The sequence below is a fragment of the Muscardinus avellanarius genome (assembly GCF_963383645.1).
Source record: "Muscardinus avellanarius genome assembly, chromosome: X".
Classification (NCBI taxonomy): Eukaryota; Metazoa; Chordata; class Mammalia; order Rodentia; family Gliridae; genus Muscardinus; species Muscardinus avellanarius.
Window position 1 is genome coordinate 24,379,187 of NC_137792.1, and position 17,913 is coordinate 24,397,099.

Sequence of the window (17,913 nt, forward strand, 5' to 3'; positions counted from 1 at the left end):
CCCACAGATAGAGAGCTGAATTCCAAAATTCTCCAAAAATAAAATAAAAATGTGACCCAATATGTCAAAACTCTGAACATTTTTACGGCCCATCAATTGTATCATTGGGAGTCATTAGAGAGAAAGATTTTGATGGACATCAATTTCCCTTTGTTCTCACCTTCAAGTTGTTAAGGTCTTTGAGAAGAATAAAAGATGACACTTCAGTAGCTCACAAATCAGACTCAACTGTTCCCATGTCAGTTTGAGTTTAGGAAAGATTACTCTCATCTAGCAGCCCTCTCAGCTACAGTACTACAGTCGGGTACTATGTCACCTCCAGAAATGATTTATATTGCGTCCATCTAAATTTTTAAATATTAGATAACTCTGAATTCTATCTGTCTCCATGCTTTGAAAATAGCTTTCAACTATTTCCTAATAGTTCAAAGGACAAAGAAAGACATTTGCCTATCCCTTAAAAACTCCAGTCTTAGTATACAGAAAGAGGTTCAGAACAGGACACAAAATGATTCTCCATGCGTCCAGTCCCCAGAAGTGAAACAATTCAAAACTAAGGTTTAGTCACTTTCCAGTCAAAACAGAGCATCAGTTAAATGTAAGGAGCCCTTGTGAGGAAGGCAAATAGGAATAACATTTTTCTTCAGTGAGCTTGCAATCTAGCAGGAACAATAAGAAATTATAAAAACATTTAGCTGGGCATGGTGGCCCACACCAAAAATCCCAGTGCCTGGGAAGCTGAGACAGGAGGATTGCAGATTCAAGGGCAGTTTCAGCAACTTAGTGAGACCCTGTTTCAAAATAAAATATAAAAATAACTGAGGGTATAACTCAGAGATTATAGAATGCCTCTGGGTTCGAGCTTTAGTACCAAAAAAATGTTTAAAATGTAGAGAATAATAAGATCATTGTCTTAGAAATGTATTAAGAGTGCCAGCAATGCTCAGAGAAAAAAAGGGATACCTTCAAATTTAACCAGGCCTGGAAATGCATGACATTCTAGTTCAAGAAAACAGGATACACACAAGACCAGAGGCCTTAAAGGAGACATAAAGCATCCAGTACCCGAGGATTCAAGAGGGCAACTTGAAAAAATTAAAAGAAAAAAAAAGTGTAAAATAAGTAAAGAGTGAAGCCGGGTGTGGTGGCGCACGCTTGTAATCCCAGCATTCTGGAGGCTGAGACCGGAGGATCACAGTTCGCAGACAGCCTCAGCTACTTAGTAAGGCCCTCTGCAACTCAGTGATACCCTGTTTCAAAATAAAGAATAAAAAATTGGGCAGGGTGGGAGTAGCTCGGAGGTCAAATGCCTCTGGGTTTCATCCCCAGACCCGCAAAAAATAAAATAAGAGTGGCCTTAGGTACCAAGACTGGGATTTTATAGGACAGTAAGTGAAAATGCTTTAGAGAAAAGATATGATTTATGTCCCCTACCACTTAGTTCAGAATTGATATGAGAGCCAGGTTCATTGACACATTTCTATATTCTCAGTACTTGGGAGTTTGAGACAGGAGGGTCACAGGTTCAAGGCCAGCCTCAGCTACTTAGTGAGGTCCTCTGCACTGTCTTGACAGGGAACAAAAAAGAAGTGGTAGATAAACTCTCAGACCTTCAGAATTTTTGCCTGCTAAAATAAAAGCCATTCTATTTCCCTACTTTTACACTTATGAAATGTGTCTTTTCTTATCTGCCTATAAAACCCATCTCAAACTCTAAGTTAGTAAAGGGACTGATACTAGTCTATAGACAATTGTAAACGTATTTTTAATCTGTTTTTACTGAAAACAAAACATCAATTTAACAGTCACAAATTTAGGTCCTGTATTTTGACATGAACTTTGTTTGGTTTTGGTACTGGGGATTGAACCCCAAAAGATCTCAGCTTTTAGTCCAACCTCAGCAATTTAGTAAGAATCTCAGCAACTTAATGAGACCTTGTTTCAAAACAAAAAAAAAAATTAAAAAGCTCTCTGGAATAGCTCAGAGGGAGAATGCCTCTGAGTTCAACCCCCAGTAACACACACACACACACACACACACACACACACACACACACACAAACTGATGTCTAAAAACTTAGCAAACATCAATTTTTTCTTATCCAATATAAAGAATATCAGCCAGAATTCTGGAAAAGCATTTAACATTTTAGATTACCAAATAAATATATAGACAGCTAATGTCCAATAAGTATTTCTAAGACCTATGATCAATTTATAATAAAAATTTAGTTCATAATAAAAAGATGTTGCTTTAAAAATTAGAGAGAAGCCGGGCGTGGTGGCGCACACTTGTAATCCCAGTACCTGGGAGGCTGAGACAAGAGGATCATGGTTCGCAGCCAGCCTCAGCTACTTAGTGAGGCCCTCCACAACTTATCGAGACCCTGTTTCAAAAATAAAGAATAAAAAATAGGGCGGGAGGGTGTAGCTTGGAGGTCAAATACCCCTGGGTTCCATCCCCAGACCCGCAAAAAAAAAAAAAAAAGGCAGAGAAAAATGTCATATATAGATCATTAGCTTTTAAATCATGTTATTTCCTTTGGCTTATTTTAGACCAGCTTAAGAACTTTGCCAATATGTTTAAAATAACAGTAAGCCAGGCGTGGTGGCACCCGCCTGTAATCCCCACGCTTGGGAAGCGGAGACAGGAGGATCGCACAAGTTCGAAGCCAGCCGCGCTGGCGTAAGAGACCCTGTTTCAAAAATATAAAATAGGTCTGGGAGTGTAGCCCGGAGGTAGAAGGGCTTCCAGGAACCCCAATACCACCAAAAAATAAAATAAAATAACAGTAAACCATAAATCCCTTTAGAAATCAGTTCTAACTCAGACTGGACATTGTAGTAGATAGGCTCACTAATGAACTTTCAAAGTTAGTAAACAATGTGAGATAAACCATGAATGTCATTTAAATTAACATACAACATTACACATTTGTCAAAAGAAAACAGAAGCTGGTTTCCGTTTTATTCTTTTATTATCGAGTGCTACCATTAGGTCACATAAATATATTTGGCAACCATCAATTCGATTAGAAAAGGCCTTTATTGAGTCGAGCGTGGTGGTACATGCCTGGAACCCCAGCATTCGGGAGGCTGAGACAGGAGGATAGAGAGTTTGATGCCAGCCTCAGCAACTTAGTGGGACTGACTCAAAATAAAAATTGAAAAAAAAAATGAGAGTGCTGGGCTTGGTGGTACACGCCCGTATTGCCAGTACTTTGGTTTTTTTGTTTGTTTGTTTGTTTGTTTGTTTTTAATGGTACTAGGGATGGAACCCAGGGGCTTTCTACCTCTGGGCTACACTCCTAGACCTATTTTATATTTTTATTTGGAAACGGGGTCTCACTAAGTTGACGAGAGCCTCACTAAGTAGCTGAGGCTGGCTTCGAACCTGTGCGATCCTCCTGTCTCAGCCTCCCAAGCACGGGGATTACAAGCATGTGCCACCACACCCAGCTGTTTTCCAGTACTTTGGATCCCAGGTTTGAGGCCAACCTTGGCAACTTAGACCCGCAACAATTTAGTGAGGTCTAGGTCAAAATAAAAATAAATAAATAAAAAGAATAATTAAGAGGACTGGGTGTAGCTTGGAGCCAGAATGCCCAGGCTAAGGAATGAAATACAAATTGTGCACATTAAGCAAAGCAACACTTTCACTCTACTAGATCACCGCCACGGAAAGAAAACAAAGGGCTGGAGGAGGATGAAAGTAGAATACAAACAAGAAAGGAAGGAAAAGACAGAGGGAGGAAGGGAAGAGAGGATGTTTTGATCGAATCCACTGAGGTGCAGTAGGATTGCATAAATATGATGGTTTCTAATAATTAATGAAACAGGGTCTCACCAGACCTTTCTATTCTTTTAGTACTTTTTTTGTGGTACTAGGGATGGAACCCAGGGGTTTTCTACCTCTGGACTACACTCCCAGACCTGTTTTATATCTTTTTATTTGGAAACAGAGTCTCACTAAGTTGCTGAAAACCTCACTAATTAACTGAGGCTGGCTTCAAACCTGTACGATCCTACTGTCTCAGCCTCTCAAGTACTGGGATTATAAGCGTGTACCACCACGCCCAGCTATTTTTTGTTTTAAAACAATATCTCACTAGGTTACTGAGAGTCTCACTAAGTTGTTGAGGCTGTTTTCTTTTCCTCTTCCTCTTCTTTCTCTTCTTCCTCTTCTTTCTCTCCTCCTCCTCCTCCTCCTCTTCTGGCACTATGCCTTTATTACCTTTAGGTATTTAAGGTCATTCCTTTTACCTATCTACTTTTAGCTAAAGTGACTAATATCTTTGAAAGTAACATTTCACTAGAGTTCAAAAGATGTGCCCTCACCAAACAATTTAGTGAAAGCTGGCTACAGAAAGTGGTTTGCTGGTTGTAATACTGGGACCCACATGCTGTCAAGGGACTACAAAATTTGGAGGAATTGTTTTGCTCTCATTAATAGGCAACTGTACAACTGACTCCTTGAATTATTTATAGAAATTCATGTGCCCACCATAGATTATGTGTATACATGGGGATATATACCAGTGTCCATCTGGGTACTCTGTATTGGGAGGGAGGGAAATGGGGGGGGGCACCAAAATGATTTACACTATGATGAGACTAAAATACACCAATAAAATCACAAAAAATAATAAAAGAAATGCATGTGCCCTGTAGCAGATGAAAAACACTAATGCCCAACAGATTCTAATGGTTCTTTCAGACTGGCGTCTGGCAGGTCCCAGGGAAGCCTTCAAGCTGGAGCAGTGACATTCAGGGCGCTTAGCAGCAAGTGCCTCGCTTCCTCTGCTGAGCTAGAGACACCTGGCCCCACTGGGCTACATTATTTTTTTAGTCTGGCACTATGGCTTTATTATCTTTTTGTACTTAAGGTCCCTCCTTTACCTACCTACTTTTAGCTAAAGTGACAAATTATTATCTTTGAAAGTAACAGTAATTTCTGCTCTCATATGTCCCAAAATAGTGATAGGTATGTTTAACAAGTGTATGTGGTATAGCCTGGACCAACAAGAGAAGTACATTATGTGCCACAGTTGCGGTTCCTGCTTAGTTTTAGTGTAACCTGATACTGGTAAACTAACTCAGTTTTCATTTTGCAACTATAGGTATGAGTCTCTCTCTTCTCTCTCTCTCTCTCTCTCTCTCTCTCTCTCTCTCTCTCTCTCTCTCTCTTCTCTCTCTCTCTCTCTCTCTCTCTCTCTCTCTCTCTCTCTCTCTCTCTGTACTGGAAATGGAACCCAGGGGCATTCTACCTCCGAGCTACACCCCCCAGCCTTATATACCCTATATTTATTCTTTATGTTGAAACAGGGTCTCACTGGGTTGCAAAAGGCCTCACTAAGTAGCTGAGACTGTTCTTAATCCTTCTGTCTCAGCCTCCCAAATGCTGGGATCACAAACGTGCGCCACCACACCCCGCTTGAGTGTCTCTCTAGTAAAGGGCCACTGACAGCCGGGCGTGGTGGTGCATGCTTGTAATCCCCGCGCTTGGGAGGCAGAGACAGGAGGATCGCGCAGGTTCGAAGCTAGCCGCGCAGGTTCGAAGCCAGCCGCGCTGGCTTAAAAGACCCTATTTCCAAATAAAAATAAAATAGATCTGGGAGTGTAGCCCGGAGGTGGAAGTGTTTCCAGGAACCCCAGTTTCACCAAAAAAATAAAGGGCCACTGACTTCATTTATATATTCTCATCCTTAGCAATTATTAAGGGAAATTTTAAGCTTAAATCCTACAAACAAAGCCAGGTGTGGTGGCGCACGCTTGTAATCCCAGCGCTTGGGAGGCTGAGACAGGAAGATCTTGGGAGGCTGAGACAGGAAGATCGCACTGGTTCGAAGCCAGCCTCAGCTGCTTAGTGAGGCTCTCAGTAACTTAGTGAGACCCTGTTTCCAAAAAAATATTTTTAAAAATGGGTCTGGGAGTATAGCCCAGAGGTAGAAAGCCTCTGGTTCCACCCCCAGTACCACCAAAAATAAATAAAAATTAAAAAAATAAAAAATAAATCCTACCAAAAAAACAGCTTAAAGGTATCGAGCAGCTGATGTTTTACCTCTTCTTCAGCGCAGTCTCAAAAGTTTTTTGGCTATTGCTTTATATAATTTTCCTGTGTTGCATACAAATACAAGACTTCCCCCTGTCAAATGTAGAGTAGGGGGGGAAAGCACTGTTTTTTCGAACAAAAATACTTATGGAGAACAGACAATCCAAATAAACAAAACCCCAGCCCATTAAGCTGGGCGGGCCCAATCAGGCTTTTTATAAGTGAAAAAGAATCTTTCTGCTTTATGTAGCATAATAAAAACTATAGTTTTGTGCTCAGACTTTACTCTTTCATCAAAATATTTCCCCTCTCTCATAATTTCCAGATTATTGTGTACGGTTATATAGATTCCCCAATTCTTTAACTTCTGTATTTTAATGCTCACACAACCCATTTAAAAAGTACGAATGTTACCACTATTCACGTTCTGATTAAACACGCGCCACATGAACACAAAACCCACGAACCAAACAAACCCTACCACATCATATGGATAATGACCCACATGGAAAAGCCCATGTGCTGCAATGACACCTGTTTTGCAACGCTGAGGGCAGAGACACTGAGTATAATTTGCTTAAATCATAAATACTACGATTGAAAAAATGCATCTGTAAATCACATTTAGGCTCCACGAACCGAAAGCTCTTTATAAATACATAGAAGTATATGTAAAGTGCAAAACAAGCAAGATCGGCTTAGCTCTGGTGTCTTAGTACTCCCACTCATCGGACTTCAGGTCGAGATAGCTGAGGATGTTCTGGGCAAGCTTCACCGCCTGTTTCCTGGCAGCCTTACACTTCTCTTCACCTTGAGGGTCCACGGCATCCAGCGCCAGCAACTGTTTGGTCAGCAGCTCCTCCAGCCGGATGTAGTTCTTATCGGATCTATTCCCGTCGAACGAGAGGACTTCTCCCTGGATCTCCGACAGGTTTGCAAGAATGTCCCAGACGGCCTTATGTGGCGGGGGCTCCTCACAAGCAAACTGCTTCCGTTTCTCCAGGGCTTCCTTCAGGTCCAGGTAGGTGATCAGGGTCTGCACTTCAATCACTGCTCTTCTCCTGGCTTCCCGGATGCACGGATTCTTTTCGACACTCACCTCATCCAGCTGTCCAATCAAACCCTGCAGTTCTGTCTTGGAGCTCAGATACAATTCCGGAGGATTCTGAGCTTGGAGAAGTTCATTTTTTATTTCTCTCATCCTCTTGAGGACCTTTTCTATTTTCAAAATGGATTGGTTCTGTCCCAAATCAAACGCATAAGTAGTATCGGCTTCCTCTTCTACGTCCAAATACTTCAATAATTTGTTGATATCTTCGACCACTTCCCTCCGATAATTCCTGATTTCTGTACGCCCGCACACATCTAACGCATCCAGACCCGCAATCAGCCCCGAGAGCACACATGACAAGTGCCTGCAAGTCTCGTTGGTGTCCACCCCCATCAGAAGGGCGATCAGAGTACCTCTGGCCTTATCCACTTCGCACATCACGGAGTTGATTTTGGCGACGGATGGATGCGCGTCCTCGGAGAGTGGCAGGGAAGGCTGCTTCTTCGTGCAGTCTTCGATGATCTCTTGCACAGTGCAAACTTTGGTTAGAGTATGATACCTAGCTTTCCGCAGGGAGATCTTCCCGCCGGTTTTGACGTGTGTCAGCCTCAGGATGATATCTTGGATGCCTTCCTCGAATTCATCGGTCACGTAGTTGCCTCCGTTGTAAAAGGGCACGATCTTCTCTTTCACAAGGGCCTGGGCTTCCTTAAAAATGCTCTGAATTTCAATCCGGTGTGGGTGGTTTGCATTCTGCTCCAGCTCTTTGAGGAGGTGTTCGATCTCCTGCGCTGCCCTCTTCCTCGCCTGCTGAATGTCTACGTTTCCTTCTGTATCCACTGAGTCTATTTCAAAAAGTTGCTTTGTTAGGATCCTCTCCAATTTCTTGTAATTCTTGTCATCTAGCAGACCACTGAAGCCAATTACTTGCTGTTCTATACTTTGTACTTCCTTTTGGATTTCCTGAAGCCTACTTAGAGAAGGATGTTGATTTTCCATATCCATACTTTGTTGTGTTCGGTTTCACAAGCACACGAGGTTAGATGGTGGCGTTCTTGACGGCCGAGGCGGGCGGCAAGGTGGGAGACGGCCCTTAACCGGGTGCGGCGCCGGCTCGAGGCCCCCAGAGGCATGCCCTCACCCCTGCCCACTAGGTCTGACCTGGCCGGCTAGTGCAGGGGCCTCGGCTGCCTCTCCAGAGTCTCGCTGGTCGGTAGGCAGTCGCCTGACATCACAATGGGCGTGGCGCGGGCTGCGGTGGGTGGGGTGATCAGAAGCGGAGGGGCAGTCGGCTGGGGGGAGACCCCGGTCAATGGAGGCCACGCAGCACCGGCCACAGGGAGGCCTGCTACTAGCTCACCTGTCGCTGAGGCTTTTTCAAACCTACCATCCTCCTGTCTTATCTCAAGTACTGGGATGACAGGTGTGTGCCACTATGCCTAACTCTTAATTGGGGGAGGGGGTAAAGTACTTATACGTCTGTTAATTTAATTTTCTTTTTCTTTCTTTCTTTCTTTCTTTCTTTCTTTCTTTCTTTCTTTCTTTCTTTCATCGGTTACCGGAGATTGAACTGAGGGGCATTTTACCTCCGAGGTACATACACCCCCAGACTATTTTTTTTTGTTTTGAAACAGGGTCTCTCTAGGTTGCTGAGTCTCACAGTGTTGCTGAGGCTGGTTGCGAACATGCGATCTTCTTGACTCAGCCTCCCAAGTACTGGGACTACAAATGTGTGGCACCACCCCTGGCTACCTCTTTAAAATATTATTTTAAAGCCGGGCGTGGTGGCGCACACTTGTAATCCCCGCGCTTGGGAGGCTGAGACAGGAGGATCACACAGGTTCAAAGCCAGCCTCAGCTACTTAATGAGGCTCTCGGCAACTTAGTGAGACCCTGTTTCCAAATGAAATATAAAATAGGTCTGGGAGTATAGCCTGGAGGTAGAAAGCCCCTGGGTTCCTCCCTCAGTAACACCAAAAAACCCCCCAAAAAAACAAAAACAAAAATAAAAACAACAACAAATAAAATAAATACAATAAAATATTCTTTTATTGAGCCGGGCGTGGTGGCGCACGCTTGTAATCCCAGCAATTGGGAGGCTAAGTCAAGAGGATCACGGTTGGCGGACAGCCTCAGCTACTTAGTGAGGCCCTTCACAACTCAGTGAGATTCTGTTTCAAAATAAAGAGTAAGCTGGGCTTGGTGGTGCACGTTTGTAATCCCCGCGCTTGGGAGGCGGAGACGGGAGGATCGCGCAGGTCCGACTCCAGCCTCACTGGCTTAAGAGACCCTGTTTCCAAATAAAAATATAAAAAATAGGTGTCTGGGAGTGTAGCCGGGAGGTAGAAAGGTTTCCAGGAACCCCAGTACCAGAAGAAGAAGGAGAAGGAGAAGGAGGAGGAGGAGGAGGAGGAGGAGGAGGAGGAGGAGGAGAAGGAGAAGGAGAAGAAGAAGAAGAAGAAGAAGAAGAAGAAGAAGAAGAAGAAGAAGAAGAAGAAGAAGAAGAAGAAGAAGAAGAAATAAAAATAGGGCTGGGGGTATAGCTCAGAGGTAGCATGCCCCTGGGTTCCATCCCCAGTACTGCAAAGAAATAAATAGATAAATACATAGATATAGATTCTTTTATTGGTGCTTTGTAACAATGCATGTTACTGAAGTTCAGAGTGATGGAGCATACATCCACAAAGCACCTGGTAAACTCCCCTCCTCCCCACCCCACTTGGGCTCCTACCCCACTCCCTACCTATAGTGTTATTTTAAATCAAAATAAAGTGTCATCCACCATAGAATTCAGCATAGTCTGAATAACTTCTACTTCACTTCCTTACAGAATTACTGTTAGATTTAAATAAAAGAATGTGTTTGAAAGCACCTGGAATATAGTAGATTAGCTTGACAAACTTTTTTTTTCTACATCTCCTGCACTATTTTTTTTTAATTTTTATTGGTGCACTGTATTCATACATTATAGTAGGATACATACTTTTGTAGACATACGTGCACACTTTTCCCAGTCAGCCCCCACCCAATCCCCACCCCATTCTCTCCCTATCCCTCCCTCCCATGCTTGGCTTAGTAGTTGACATCTAGTATTATGGCAATTTATCTAAAATTAAAAATTATAATCTCACATACCAGATTCATTTGTCTGATACCAAGCTTTTGGTGACTTAAAGATAACATTTCAATATTTCTTTTTGCTTTCTTTCTTACCAGAGAATATTTTTTTCTATTTTTTAGGTGAAACTATCATATATTTATATATTTATTTTTCAGAAAAAAAAATCTATCCTAATATGGAATATGGACTCTAGGTACCCAAAACGATCTTGAAAAAGAACAAAGCTAGAAGATATATATTTTCTGATTTCAAACCATATAAAGCTACAATAATTGAAACAGTGTAGTACTATTCTAAAGGCAGATATATAAACCATTGGAGTTAAATAAAAGCCTAGAGCTAAATTCTTCCCTATATTGTCAAGTTATTTTTGACAAGGTTTCCACGAACATTTGGTGGTGGGAATAATAGTCTTTTAACTAAATATTGTTAAAAAATAATAATTACATGGAAAAGAATAAAATTGGACCCTTACCTAATCCCATATACAAATATTAACTCAAAATAGATAATAGACCTAAATATAAATCTTAAGACTATAAACTTTTAGGAGAAAATCTGGGTCATTAAACCTCAGAACATTGAAATTGGCAGTGATTTCTTGGTTATGATTTCAATGGCACAGGCAACAGAGGAGTATACAAACTCCCTAAAAAATAAAAAAAATATTGTATATCCAAAGACAATGTAAACAGAGTTAAAAGTTACTGATAGAATGGGATAAAATATTTCCAAATGCTATATCTGAAGGTATATTAATATTCCAACTAGAAATCCTAGAAATTAACAACAATAAAGGCAAACAATACCCTTTAGAGATAGGTAAAAGACTAACATAAATAATGAATCTCCACAGATAACCAATCTTAGTTGTCTGTTGGATGGAAAATCTTGTTTCTCTAGTTCTGGAGTGTGTTACCTATTTCTTCTTTGTAGTTAATCTCTTTGAACTATTTTTTAATTCTTTATTTTGAAACCAGGACTCACTGAGTTGCAGAGGGCCTCACTAGCTGAAGCTGTCCTCGAAGCGCCATCCTCCGGTCAGAGCTTCCCGAATGCTGGGATTACAAGTGTGTGCCACCACGCCCGGCTCCTGACAAATATATGAAGTAATAAAATGATGCTTGAAAAAATAGTTCTAGCTATACACACAGCCTCATGATTCTTTTTAAGTCAACAACGAGAATGAACTTATTTTACTGAATAATACCTAGTGGCCTTATTGAAGTTCTAAATATTCTACATTCTAAAATAAAATTATACTGCATTCTCTGGAGTATTTTCAATCCCTATAAAACACCATCTTACTGAAGTGCAGATTTTTTAGATGCAAGCCATATATGACTTTGTAATTATGCTGGCTGAGAAATAGAATGTAGTGTTGATTAGCTTTCTAATCTCCACTTGATTTTCAAGATAAATACATCCAGCCGGGTATGGTGGCACAGACCTCTAAGCCTAGTACTTAGGAGGCTGAGACAGGAGAATCACAAGTTCACTGCCAGCCTCAGCAGTTTCTCAAGACCCTCAGCAATTTAGCAAGACTGTTTCAAAAGAAAAATAAAAAGGGCAGGGGGTGTAGCTCAGAGACAGAATGCTCCTGGGTTCAATCCTCAGTGCCAAAATGATAACTAAATAAATAATCATATCTTACTCCACATTTTAGTTGTATAAATGTGGCCTTACTCTGTGTCTATGTGACCTCTAAAATTCAAATTAAAATGGTTCCAAACCTACGAACCTCTGAGATCTTGTGGTAGTTAATTGCAAAATGTCTGCACTTTTTTTTTTTTTTGGTGGTACTGGGGGTGGAACCCAGGGGCTTTTTCTACCTCTGGGCTATACTCCCAGACCTATTTTATATTTTATTTGAAAACAGGGTCTCACTAAGTTGCTGAGAGCCTCACTAAGCAGCTGAGGCTGTGTGATCCTCCTGTCTCAGCCTCCCAAGTGTGGGGATTACAAGCGTGCACCACCACGCCCAGCAAATGTCTGCACATATATAATTTGCAAAGTGTTGGTTTCATAGAAACTAGATAATTTTTCTCATGAATATTTGTGCTAACCTTTTTTGGGGGCGGTATGGGGTTCCTGGAAGCCCTTCTATCTCCAGGCTACACTCCCAGACCTATTTTATATTTTTTTATTTGGAAACAGGATCTCTTAAGCCAGCGAGGCTGGCTCCGAACCAGCGCGAACCTCCTGTCTCCGCCTCCCAAGCGCGGGGATTACAAGCGTGCGCCACCACCCCGGCTTGTGCTAACATTTTAAATATTACTTGCTACTGCGATTAATAAAATGAAATATCATCCTAAAGTGTATAAAATTAGAAACAGTTCTTGCTTTCAATGAAAAGAAACCCAGTTTAAACCAAAACTGAAATTTTGGGACCCATATATCTGAAAATAATGTGAATAAATCCAGGCATAAATAGATCTAGTGGCCCAAACCATGAAAACGGAATCCACCTCCAGCTTTACTGCCACTGAGCTTTATTCTCGTGGATACTTTACCATTCTGAAAGGGATTGTCAGCAGCAAATCACAGTGATCCAGGACACAGGGTACTGACTCATTCTCCCCAGACCTGGCCGATGTTGAGAATGTCAAAAATACAGAAGCCCATATCCATCCTGGATGTAATTACTGTGGTCAGGGGAAAGGAATACTCTGATAGACCAGGCCTGAGGTACATATCTACCATTGGAGCCAAGGAGAGAGTCCAAATCATACACCGTAAGTAAACTGAGGAGTAGACAAAAGGGAGGGGCGATTCACCATGGGAAAATGAAGGTACTGGCACTTTAAGAAGGGGAAGGAAGCCGGGCGTGGCGGTGCACACCTCTAATCCAAGTATTTGGGAAACTGACACAGGAGGATCTCAGATTCAAGGCCATCCTCAGCAATTTAGCAAGACCCTGGTTTGTTGTTTATTTGTGGTACTAAAGATTAAAGCCAGGGGCATTCTGATGCCCCTGATATCCATTCTGATGCCAAGATATACATTTTATTTTTATTTTGACACAGGGTCTGGCTAGGTTTATGAGAGTCTCACTACTTGCTGAACCTTGAATCTGTAACCCTCCTGTCTCAGCCTCCCAGGTACTAGGATTACAGATATGCACCAACAACTTCAAGATCAAGACCTATTTCAAAATAAAAGTAAATCAGGCTTGGCGGTGGTGCACACCTATAATCCCAGTACTTGGGAGGCTAAGGGAAGAAGATCATACCTTCAACAATCTCGGGAGCCCCTCAGCAACCTAGTGAGACTCTGTTTCAAAACAAAAAATAAAAAAGGGTTGGGGTTATAGCTCAGAGGTAGAATGCCCCTGGGTTCAATCCCTAGTACCACAATAAATACATAAATATAATTTAAAATGAGGTTGGGGATATAACTTGGAAATAGAATTTCCCTGGGTTCAATACCCAATACCACAAAAAGGAGAGGGGTCTGGGGGTGTGGCTTGGAAGTAAGTCTGCCAACCAGAAAAAATGTGATGTACACCAGGTGTGGTGACACACAATTGTAATCCCAGTATTTGGGAGGCTGGGACAAGAGGATTGCAGATTTGAAGACAGCTTCCGAAGGTAGTGAGACTCTCATCAACCTAACAAGACCGTGTTTCAAAATAAACAATAGGTCCCAGCGTGGTGGCGCACGCTTGTAATCCCCGCGCTTGGGAGGCAGAGACAGGAGGATCGCGCAGGTTCGAAGCCAGCCACACGCGCTGGCTTATGAGACCCTGTTTCCAAATAAAAAAGTATAAAAAATAGGTCTGGGAGTGTAGCCCGGAGGTAGAAGGGCTTCCAGGAACCCCAGGACCACCAAAAAATGAAAAATAAACAATAGGGCTGGGATGTAGCTCGGAGATAAAATGCCCCTGGGCTCAATACCCAGTACCGCACACACACAAAAAGTGATGTATAGTGGTCATTTGCACACTAAGAAGGTCAATTCTTCTTCTCCTCCTTTTTTTTTTTTTTTTGGTGGTACTGGGGATGGAACCCAGAGGCCTTCTACCTCCGGGCTATACTCCCAGACCTTTTTTATATTTTATTTGGAAATAGGGTCTCGCTAAATTGCTGAGGCTGGCTTCGAACCTGTGCGATCCTCCTGTCTCAGCCTCCCAAGCACGGGGATTACAAGCGTGCGCCACCACTCCCGGCGAAGGTCAATTGTTCTATAGGAGTGTATGAACTGACATAGACCAAGTACATGAATGAGCACTTGAAGTTCCCGTCTCTCATTTAGAAGATCACTGTAGGGAGTACTACACCTGAGCTGTCTGTTTTACAACTTCTTGTTCCTGGAAGTTACCCCCTCAGTGACATTTTTTGGTCCATTAGGCATCTTCCTACAGCACTGCCTTCTCTAGAGAGCAGGAAAAAGTATGAAAAGAATATCTCATGAAGCATATTTTCAGCAAGAATTTTCTTTCACTTCAGGTATTTATTCCTGAATCATCTGAAGTATCCGGGTTAGCTGCTTATGGAATGCGTTTATCAGTTTTCTTAGTGCTAATGTGAAATCAGTTATGCATTGTACATACGAAGGCCTTCACTCTTTAAACACTTCCTTGCATGAGATTGCTTAATACGAAGTAATTTTATGAGGTTAATCATCACGGTGCCTTATAAATGAGCACAATTGTTGGGATCATTATGTACTCAAGAGAGGCAAGGGTTCCCCTTCCACTCCTGTACCCTTCTAGCTACGTGGATGTTCATTCTTCGATGGAAGGAAAATCTCTAGTGTTATAAAAGATCACTTCACAAATACTTTATGTGCAAAGTTTTATAAAAGTGAGTACCTGCAGCCAAACATGGTAGTACATGCCCGCAATCCCGGTACTCGCGAGGCTGAGACAGAGGATTGCAGGTTCCAGGCCAGACTCAGCGACTTAGCGAGATGTTCAATAACCTAGTGAGATCCTGTTTCAAAAAAATTAAAATAAAGCTGGGGTATAGCTCAGAAGTAGAACACCCCTTTGTTCAACCCCCAGTGCCTCGGGGGGAGGGGGAGGGAAGTCCCAATGACCATGTGTAGGAAAGTAAAGAGACTACAACAGCAAAGAAAACCGGGCCAGGCGTGGTGGGGGTACCCCTGCAATCCCAGTACTTAGGAGGATGAGGCAGGAGGGTCGAAAGTTCAAGACAAGCCTAGGCAACTTAGTGAGATCCCGTTTCAATATGAAAAATAAGTCAGGTGTGGTGATGCATGCCGGTAATCCCAGCACTTGGAAGGCTGACACAGGTGGTTCAAGGACAGCCTCAGCAATTTGGTGAGATTCTCAGCAACCTAGAGAGACCCTGTTACAAAAAAAAAAAAAATTGGGTTGGGAGTGTAGCTTGGAGGTAGAATGCCCTTGGGTTCAATCCCAAGTACTACAAAATAAATAAAATTTAAAAATAAAATTAAAAAAGATCTGGGGGTATAGCTCAGTGGTAGAAGGCCCAAGAAAAAAGAAGGAAAGACTGCCCGTTATCCACATTTGCATAGTACAGGCAAGGGATAATTGGTTTAAATTAGGGTAAAAGAAGTTTTTAGTAGTTACAGATTAAAAACATTTTATGTCTGTGTGTGTGTGTGTGCGTGTGTGTGTGCGTGTGTGTGTGCGTGCGCGCATGCATGCACTTGCATGTGCAAATTCAGGAGCATTCTACCTCCGAGCTACATATTCAGCCCTTTTTTATTTTTTACTTTGAAACAGGGTCTTGTGAAATTGCTGAGGCTAATCTGGATGTGGTGATCCACGCTTGTAATCCCAGTATTTGGGAGGCTGAGACCGAAGGATCGCACAGGTTCAAAGCCAGCCTCACCTACTTAGTGAGGCTCTCAGCAATTTAGTAAGACCCTGTTTCCAAATAAAATATAAAATAGGTTAGGTAGCCCGGAAATAGAAAGACCCTGAATTCCATCCTCAGTACCACACACAAATCTTTTTTTTTTTTTTTTTTGCTGAGGACACACTCAAATTTGCAATCCTCCTATCTCAGCCTTCTAAGTACTGGGATTACAGATGTGCCACCACAGCAGGCTATTTTAAGAGTTGAAAGATATTAGAAATTTAAGTGTTTTGAGAAATAGTTTGCTAATTCCATAAGCTGTTTTCAATTTGGACTTGCCCAAGGACATAAGCTGGCTGATTTCCCAACATTCCAATAATTATGTGAGTTTATTTATTTATTCATTTATTTTTTTCAGTACTGGGGATTAAACCCAGGGGCATTCTACCTCTGAACTACACCCCCCCCATTTTTTATTCTTTATTTTTAAACAGGGTCTCATTAAGTTACAGAGGGCCTCACTAACTAGGTGAGGCTGGCCTCAAACCACAATCCACCTGTCTTAGCTTCTGAAGTACAGGGATTACAAGCATGCACCACCATGCCTGGCTGTGAGTTTATGGATAATATAAAGGAGTACTTCTTTTCCATCCAGGGATCTTCCATATTTCCTTTCCAAAAAAAAAAAAAGAGTTCCAAACCAGGTGTGGAAGCACACTCCTAACAGTATTTGGAAAGCTGAGACAGAAGTATCACAGGTTCGAAGTCAGCCCCAGCAACTTAGTGACACTCTGTTTCTTTCCTTTTTTCCTTCTTTCTTTCTTTCTTTCTTTCTTTCTTTCTTTCTTTCTTTCTTTCTCTTTCTTTTTCTTTTTTTGTGGTACTGAGGATGGAATCCAGCATTCTACCTCCAACCTACACCCTCAGCCCTATTTTTTATTCTTTATTTTGAATAAGGGTCTCACTAAATTGCAGAGAGCCTCACTAAGTAGCTGAGGCTGGCAGCATTCACCACCTTGCCCAGATGACCCTGTTTCAAAATCAAATCTAGCTGAATAAAGTGGCACATGTCTATACTCCTACTACTTGGAAGGCTGAGGCATGAGGATCACAGACTCAAGGATAGCCTCAGCAAATAGACTCTCGGCAACCTAGCTAGATCCTGTTTCACAACAAAGAATAAAAAGGGCTGGGGGTTTAGCTTGGAGGCAGAATCCCCAGTACAAAACAAGCAAAAACAGTTCCATGAAGGTATAACTGATACTTTATAAAATAAATAAATAGCCGGGCGTGGTGGCGCACGCTTGTAATCCCAGCATTCGGGAGGCTGAGACCTGGAGGATCGCGGTTCGCGGACAGCCTCAGCTACTTAGTGAGGCCCTCTGCAACTCAGTGAGACCCGGTTTCAAAATAAAGAATAAAAAATAGGGCAGGGGGTGTAGCCTGGAGGTCAAATGCCCCTGGGTTCCATCCCCAGACCCGCAAAAAAAAAAAAAAAATAAATAAAATAAAATAAAATAAAATAAATAAATATATTTATTTATTTATTTATTTATTTATTTATTTTTGGTGGTACTGGGGGTGAAACCCAGAGGCTTTCTACCTCCGGGCTCTACTCCCAGACCTATTTTATATTTTATTTGGAAACAGGGTCTCACTAAGTTGCTGAGAGCCTCACTAAGTAGCTGAGGCTGGCTTCGAACCTGTGCGATCCTCCTGTCTCAGCCTCTCAAGCGCGGGGATTACAAGCGTGCAACACCACGCCCAGCTAAATAAATATATTTAAAATGTGCAATTGGGAGGCTGAGACAGAAGGATCTTGGTTCACGGGCAGCATCAGCTATTACTGAGTGAGGCCCTTTGCAACTCAGTGAAACCCTTTTTCAAAATAAAGAATAAA

At 42.1% G+C, this 17,913-nt stretch overlaps 1 protein-coding gene across 1 annotated transcript; it reads right to left on the minus strand.

Moving 5' to 3' along the window:
- Positions 1 to 6,764: 6,764 nt before the first annotated feature.
- LOC308278750 (BAG family molecular chaperone regulator 5-like) lies at positions 6,765 to 8,128 on the minus strand (the record flags this gene model as incomplete). Its single annotated transcript, XM_080718754.1, has 1 exon — positions 6,765 to 8,128. Exon 1 carries the CDS (start codon positions 8,106 to 8,108, stop codon positions 6,765 to 6,767), a length of 1,344 nt encoding a protein of 447 aa, XP_080574880.1. The 5' UTR covers positions 8,109 to 8,128.
- Positions 8,129 to 17,913: the final 9,785 nt, after the last annotated feature.